Source organism: Rhagoletis zephyria, unplaced genomic scaffold (genome assembly GCF_001687245.7).
Source record: "Rhagoletis zephyria isolate East Lansing unplaced genomic scaffold, Rhagoletis_zephyria_1.1 Rzeph_scaffold_06054, whole genome shotgun sequence".
Lineage (NCBI taxonomy): Eukaryota > Metazoa > Arthropoda > Insecta > Diptera > Tephritidae > Rhagoletis > Rhagoletis zephyria.
This window is the reverse complement of record NW_016163137.1, coordinates 29,694-38,226: the sequence shown is the minus strand read 5'-3', so window position 1 is coordinate 38,226 and position 8,533 is coordinate 29,694. Positions and strand designations below refer to the sequence as shown.

Here is an 8,533-nt window from a genome sequence, read left to right as displayed (position 1 = left end):
TACAAGCAATCATAGAGGCTGATAATTTGAATGTGAGTTGTGAGCAAGATGCCTTCCGTGCGATAAAACGATGGTATGAGTACGATGCCTCTGCACGCCAAAAAGAACTGCCAGTTCTAATCGATTGCTTACGTCTTACGCAACTCGGCGAATGCTTTTTAATGGAGAACGTTCAACCATTGCCAGGATGTGAAGTGTTGGCATTAAGAGCACTATCGTGGATAGGTTTTCCATCAACACGTTCGAAAGTATCATTAAAATTTTCAGCACCACGACAAAATGTGTGCAACAAACCGGTATTGTTAGCGGTGCAAGTATCGGTAAGTTCAAGCAACTAGTTATTAAAAAATTTCGGAGCTTAGCTCAACGGTTACCGTTGCTGACTTTAAGCACCGATGGTGGTCTTTCGATCCCTGTTGAAGTCTAGAAAAAAAATTTTATGAGATGTTGTGATTTCCGAAAAAGCAGATATGTTGCTATAACTTCTACCACTTGGATTTGGTTGCTTTTTAAACAAATAGTAGCATAGTTTTAGATCTATATAGATATATCCACTGGTGAAACCAAATTGGAAACAACGGTCACCATGTTTAGACCACACATCTAAAGCCCGCGATAAAAGATAGCACATCAAAAATTTTACCAGTTTTGACTACTTTTCTTTTGCTTTTTTAAGGTTCATTAATTTTTTATTAAAGTTAAAACAAATACCAAATAAGTCCAAATTTCAAACTTTGTGCAAGGAAAAATATATTAAAAATTCCACAAGCTTTTCATCCCAATTCCAAGTATTTGAATTCGAATTTCTAAACTAATTTTTGGTATGCAGTTTTACAGCTAAAAATAAGATAAAGATAGTTTGGAGTTGCTAAAAATCGCATTGATTTTTGATAATTATTTTTTCTGACGGTGTTATGCGCTTTTATCCGTATAAAAATTACTTTGTGTGGAAGAAATTGCGTGATAGCGTCAGCAAAAAAATAATCAAAAATCAACGCGATTTTTTAGCCACTTCAAACTTGCACTTTATTATACTCGAATTTTGAGCTATAAAACTGCATGCCAAAAATTATTCTAGAAATTAAAATTAAAATGCTTGGAATTGGGNTATGGTATTTGTTGGCGTTGGTGATATACTTTTATTTAAAAATAATAAACATTAAACAAACAAAAGATAAATAGTCAAAAATGTTCAAAATGTTGAGGTGCTATCGTTTTGTCGCGGGCTGTATGCATATTAATGAGGGCTTTCTAATGTAACACAATACTGCATTTAATAAATCTTAATTCCTTTCAATTTATGCTAATATTTAAACTAGAAGTTGGAAACTAAAGTGTTATATAACTCAGGTTCACTAATGATTATGCTCTTGATGTTTATTCATTTGTGTTTAAACTTAAATATTTTCTTAAAACATAACCATGTGATCAATTCTCCTTTTTTTTTTTTGGGTTTTGGGTTCGATGGCCAGTTTCCCAACGCCAGGTTATCCCTTTGCTTATTATGTTGGTGTCGTGTTACACGAAGGTGTACCTTCTCAGATAAAACGTAGTGTGCAGTAGCACTTGATGAGTGTTTATCTTGTTGGTTGATCCAATAAGGTTATTCAAACAGCAAAATTACATAAGGTATATTGTGTTAATACGTGTGGATGAACGTAGACATCAAGATGAGCGGATTCAGATAGCAGATTTGCATGTAAGGTGAGATGGCTGTGCTAATTGTCGTTTGAGTAAGGTGCCCATCTTCAGTAATTGTTTTAACGAATGCCAGTATTGAGGCCCAGCTTATTCCCGCGAATTTAGCAGGTTTTGAGGGTATCCCTCCAATTTTCAGGCCATCAGTTTGGGTTATTTGGCATTTGACAAATTTTTTTAGTACGACAAAAGGAGAAAAAAAAGAGTGAGGTGGACGGTGTTAAGACACCTGTGCTAAGCTGAGAGTAAAGTAGTATTTAAAATTTAGCTTCAACTTTTGATAAGAATTCAGATAATTGAGAAATCTTGCGAAAATCGAGATTGCGAAAGATCGCTACAAAATTTGCGTCTTCCCGGAGGACTTCGAAGCGCTCCCTAGTATTTGCATGAACACTGCAGTGGAAAATTTGATGTATATAGTTATCAATCATACCGCATGTACACAGATTGTTGTTAATAGCTTTAATACGATATAGATATTCTTAGTCATAAGTGTAATCAGTGAGTATCCTATTTAGAATTTTAATATCTCTCGGATTAGTCTTATATTTTTTAAACCATGTTTTGTTTGTTTTTTGAGGAAAAACGTGTGCGAATAAATGTGGTTTGCTGGCAGAAAAGCTTAGAAACTTTTCATACCAGTTGTTTTGAATACGATTTCGGATGCTTTTTAGAGCTTCCTCAATCGTGAGTCTTATTTCAATACAGTTATTACCAGTTATGACAGTTTTGGCTAGTTCGTCAGCCTTTTCGTTTCCAACAATACCTTTATGACTAGGGGTCCATATCACAGTAACATTGTAAAATTCAGACTCGTTAATGAGTTTGTGAATTTCGTATATGTAATGGTTTTGAGTTTTGTCTTTTGTTAGAAGTGTGCAGGCTACTAAACTGTCCGTAAAAATTGTTATTCTTGAATAGTTTTCCTCTTTGGCAATTTGTAGTGCTTTTAATATAGCTATTATTTCACCAAAACTAGATGAGGATCTAAAATTGATTTTATAAGCATACTCTGTTTTGTTAGAGTAATTGTAAATACCGCATTCTGTGGCAAAATCATCAACAGAAGCATCTGTAAACATAACGCGAAAATCAGATCTTTTATAATCATTTAATAAAGCAGTATATGTGGACTTTATAGCGTCGGAGGATAAGTGGTCTTTTTTCTTATTAAGAGTGTTAGTTATCACATGTAGATTAGGCGAGGAAATGGATTCCTGTACTATGGTCAGGTCGTCAAAAATATCTTTAAATTCATTAAAAATTACGCTATAGCTAGAGTTGACATTTGGCAAATTGTAAAATGTTGCCTTAAAGGATTCGTCCGATAGCAAATTATTAACCAATTCTTTTGCTGTGAGCCATTTGGCTCTATCAGCCGGTGGCAGTTCGTTTGCTAAAGCATAGATAAGAGGGATAGGAGTTGAAGAGATATGTCTGAATCTTTTTGCTAATTGTTTTGTTTACCTGAGCAACGTTTCCCCAAAATAAGGTTTGCGCAATTTTATTGTGTAGTAATTTCCACAATATCGCCTTGTAAAGAGTGGGCAAAATAAGACCTACCAATGTTAAACACGTATAACTTCTTTATTTTTTAATATTATTGTTGTTTTCTTTCTGCATGTTATAGTAAATCTCTTGGAAAATCATAATGGATACTTACAGCAATACCACCAACAACGACTACAATACCCTATTCGTTTCCCACAATAAGCCACAAATTGATTTTTTAGGTAATGTTTTGATGTCGGTTGAAGCGCATTTCCATTTCACTGGTTATGCCAACAAGCAAAACTGTAGATTGTGCGGCTCTGAAAATCCAAGTGCAACACACCAACGCCAGTTACACCCATCCAGATGCACTGTTTGGTGCGGTGCTATGGCCGAAAGAGTTATCGGCCCATATTTCTGCGAGAATGAGGATGAAGCGCCAGAAACGATTTCTGGGGCTTCTTACAGAACAAAGATTGACAACTTTTTGCGTCCAACGGCAGAGCAACAACAGGATGGAGCGACTGTGCACACTGCTGGGCAAACTATGGACCTGCTGCGTGAAATTCGTAGGTCTTATATGGCCCACCCTGTACAAGTCTCGGGATGCGCAATGATTTTGTGTGGTTTAGGGGCCCTATAAGTTTGTTTTTTGTTATGAAAATAAGCACACAGATTCTCTGTTTTTGTTAAAGCAAGTAATATAATATTTTTTTTTTTAATTACGGATTTAATTATAAAATTTAATTAATTATTTGTTTGCAAATAAAAGTTTAAAAAACAACAGTTGTGTTTGCTTGATCCATTTTCCAAACGCACGGCAACGCTGGTACGAAGCCGATTGTCAGTGTTGCCACGGTCAAATTTTTTTTTTTTGCAACCAAAATGTCCTGCCAACCAACTTACCAAAAATTTGTTTGATCAAGAAGATCTTTTGTGCTATACCCTAATTGTAATCACTCCAATATATTTTAATTTTGCCTAAAGAAACAACGAGATTGTAAAAACATACCAGAAATGTATAATACTCACTTCTCTTAAAATCATGATTCCCATGGGTCCCAAAGTAAATTCCACTTTCAAGTTAATTGAAAGAGATGCAGTTTAAAGTTCAATAGGGGATTCACAAGACGTGTTAAGCGTCGTAATGTCTTAAAGTTTTAAAAATTTGCAACGTAAAATAACGGCTAATACCAGAAACAATCGCATCCGATATAGAAAACTGCAATAGTTTTGAGTTACATTGTGAAATAATCGGATGACACAAAGACACAAAATTTTTTAAAAATGTGTTAATTAAACTTTTATTAACCTAAAAATAAACATTTAAAGGTATTAATTATTTTTAAAAGGTAACTGTTAATACAACTGTTTTATATATTATGCCAAATTTTTGATAAAAAATCACCTCTACCAAAAAACTTAAATTGAGTAACGCCGTTTCCTAAATTTCACAATTGAGCAATTGTCAAAAATCTGCTTCTTACTCAAAAAGTTGTTTATTCAAACGACCTTATTTTTTGTATCATGGTTCTGTGCGTTGGCATGTCAAATGAAAGCTTTTGGCTCTTTCTGATTGGCTGAAGCAGAAAGCTTTCTGATACAACTCTGCGTTGAACTGGGTTTCAAACGAGTTGAATGATTTAACTGGTTAAATTTCTCAACAACAATTGCATGCGATTTAACTACAGTCGGGTCTACGTAACCGGAACGACCCAGATTTATATTTGGCCAGGGACTGTCACCCCAGCAACACTCCCCAAAAACTCTTTGGGGAACTTATATGCTGCTACAACAACAACAACATAAATTACATAATTCACGTAGGCGTCTTAATATTTCGTTTAAAATGCCAAATTTCCTGCAAATACATTAGAATTTACAAAAGGAATTTCCCTACTAATTGCCTATTTCGCGCTTTTCTACTACCATTTTCGCACCAGAGAATTCATTCTTCCCCATTATCCGTCCTTCGTAAATGCAACGGTTGTCAAACCGCGGCTGTCAATAATTATCAAACCTTTTATTATTGAATCATGCTTGTTCCCCGCAAACATATTCTGAGCGCTCAGAATATATAAGTCCGAAAGGAGTCCTAGTTGGGTACATGGTGGAATAAACAAGGTGATGTCAGTTACATAACCTCACTTTTTTGGTAGCCCCATTTCGGCAATGCATATAAATGTAGTAAAAATAGGGGAACCATTAGAGGACCATTTTAACGCTCTTTTGAATACTATTTTTAAAAAGTATGTATTAAAGAATTATTTTATCAAAACAACGTTAAAGATAATAAACAATAGTTGTGTTAGGTTTACCCATTTCCAGTAAAATCCAGAAAAATTGGTATGAATTTTCATGTTTTGGCAATTTCGTACGCAAAAACTTATTGAGAGTGCGAAACAGCTGAAGTTTAAAGTTTTTACTGCATTTTTAATGGATAAATTTTTACTTGTAACTTGTTGGATGCAATTTAAACTAATAAGGAAACTGTTTTTGGGTTTTTATTATTGAAATTGACCAAATAAACCAATTTAAATATAAAATATATAGTTTTATTAGGAATTTGCTGCGAATAAAGAACCAATTTATCAGCTGTTCATGAAACTTGATAATTATTACTGGATTTGCGTTCACGTACTTTTTCGGATATTTTTTCTTTGAGAGCGAATTCGCAGAAATTAAGTTATTGGGGAGTTGCGGGCGAGTTACTGAATAATTTTTTAAACAAACACAACTACTCAAGGTGTATTAAACAAGGTGGTGTTGGGGCGACAGCTGAGTTTTTCGCCGTGGAGGCCATTACGTCAAAATGATGTGTTTGTTGTAACTCATACCAATGACAGTATGGACATCAGCGTTTAATTTGTTAGTGTAATTTTTTACTTATTTACGGCCAACACCACCTTGTTAAATACGCCTTGCAACTACTCTTAGTAAGTTTTTTCTTCGTTTTAAAAGGCCGATTACACAACTAAACAGAAATGTCAAGGACAGTCATGTTCACTCTTACGTTTTCAGCGCAATACCTAAAAGGAGTTTTTCTAGTGTAGTTTTTGTTCACTACTACTGCTACTATTAAAAGTATGTTGGAATGTATATATGCACATTCATATGTACTATATATTGTATTTAAAAGAAATTTTTGCCGAACGACTGCAAATATGGCTCTAAAGTGAGCTCAATAAGAACCAAATAATAAGGCCATTAAGACTCAAAGAACAACCTAAAATAAGAGTCCGAAAGTCGCCATTTATGGAGCCAATAAGAGTCATTTACGAGCCTCAAAAAGAGTATGAAATTGTTCATATATGAGGCCAAAAATTGTTTTAAAAGAGTCCAAAATGAGCCGTTTATGAATTAAAGCTCATATAAGTCGACCTTCGGAGGAAGGGAAACACCTCATTTCGGACTCTTAAATGAGCTCATTACGAGCGTAAAGGTTCGAAATAGGACTCCTTAAAGACTCATTTAAGGCTCCAAATGTTTGCTAGGTTTATGAACACGTTTTGTCCATTTCAAGCCCATTTAACATTTTTAACTCGTAAATTTGAACGTGGTATTAGTGAAAAAAAGTTTGACTGTAAAATACTACCAAATACATACATATCTGTGTTCGTATGGAAAAGTAGCTTATGTCGAAAGGCTGGCTTTAGTATAATGCGGCATTCCCTTTATTCCTTAAACGACAAGGAATTTTTTGAAGAGACTTAATAAGAATGTTGACTTGCTAGTATCGGAACTATTTATCGCAAGTTTATTTGCCAAAAGTTCTTCAACGGCTCAGCGCCAGTGAGTCATTCGCAATCATATGCTGCGAATGCCGATTTATACTAAAGCCAGCCTTTCGACATAAGCTACTTTTCCATATGAACACAGATATGTAACTATATTTTAATTTGAAAACAGAATCGTAATTTTATGTGAAGTAGTGAAAAAATGATTTCTCTTCATGTTTTAGCCGGAAAATTTGTCTTGCAACGGTCGTTCTACAGGTGTGGTCACAAACATTTTTCAATATGACAAAGCTGAAGATGAATGGCACAAATACGCCGACATAGGAACCTCTGATTGGAAGAACTACGGCCTGGAACTCTTTGACAATAGTCTAATGTTTATTGGAGGTAGATGCCGTGGCAATGAAGTCAATACTGTTAAAAGCTGGAGTTTTACGACGAAAACGTGGATAACGTTGCCCCCAATGGTTCGGCTAAGGAGTTTTCCAGTCGTTTTATCATTAAATAAAAGTATCTACGCCATTGGCGGACAAAATGCCGCATCAGTGGAAATGTAAGTATGTTTGCAAGTACGAAGCATTATACGACAAATGTTCTCACGACAGTCGGGTCAACCTAATCATACAAATTCCTCAAAGAGATATTGTGGGTCCTAGTCCTTAGCTCTAAACCTTTACATATTAAACCATTTTAGGTATTCGCCTGTTAGCGGATGGAAATTTGTAAGCAACATGTCATCACAGCGTTATAGTGCTGGCGCAGTGGTTCATGACGGCAAAATTTTCATTATGGGAGGCTGCGATGGATGGTCTTCCTTAAAATCTGTTGAACGTTACGACCCATCTTTGAATTCTTGGACCAAGTGTGCGGATATGAATGCAGTTCGTCGTTGTCCTGCAGTAAGTGAGCTACAAAAACCAAACCTAATATATGCCGATGAACTTATGTATATAGTTATGAAGATTAGCAATGTATATATATATTTGTATATATTGTATGTATGTCCCTCCATATTTTAGGTAGCCGTACACAATGGATGCATATATGTTTTAGGTGGTGGGTCTGAAATAGTTGAACGGTACGACCCAAAAAGGAACAAATGGACTAAGGTTGGTTAAAGTACAGTTTCGGATATTTCGAAAGTCATAACACAATTTTTCATTACTAATCGTAGATCTGCTCTTTGAGCGTTAAATGTAACGCCATGGGTTGTGTTTCTATGGATGATCAACTGTGGGCCATTGGAGGTAACACCACAAATTTCGTGTCAGTTTACAACGCAGAGCGTAATGAATGGATCGAAAAGAAAAAACTACCTGCACCTGTTGGTGGTTCATACTTCTGTTATGTTGTGCCGAAAATGTTACTTAAAAATTAATAAGACGTGTGGCAGTTTAATAAGAAGATGCCTATTAAAGGCGGTTTTTGATTTCCAACATACATACATATTTTTGAAAGGAATTCGAGTTGAATGAACTTTTATGTATAACTACTACCTTAATTTTGTGTTTTTGAATTGGAGTTTAATGAACTTTTATGTATAACCATTATTTTTAATTTTGTAATGGGTTCTCTTGCTACAGCTGCGAAGAGGCCAAACTTAATAA

The 8,533-nt window shown here is 35.0% G+C and overlaps 1 protein-coding gene across 1 annotated transcript; it reads left to right on the top strand.

The window, feature by feature from the left end:
• Positions 1–5: 5 nt before the first annotated feature.
• Positions 6–8,527, top strand: LOC108372824 (kelch-like protein 4; the record flags this gene model as incomplete). Its single annotated transcript, XM_017628596.1, has 5 exons — positions 6–318; positions 7,152–7,479; positions 7,621–7,825; positions 7,946–8,035; positions 8,101–8,527. Coding segments are annotated over 5 exons (1,140 nt in total), but the record flags the coding sequence as incomplete, so codon positions are not given.
• Between the last annotated feature and the right edge of the window lie 6 nt (positions 8,528–8,533).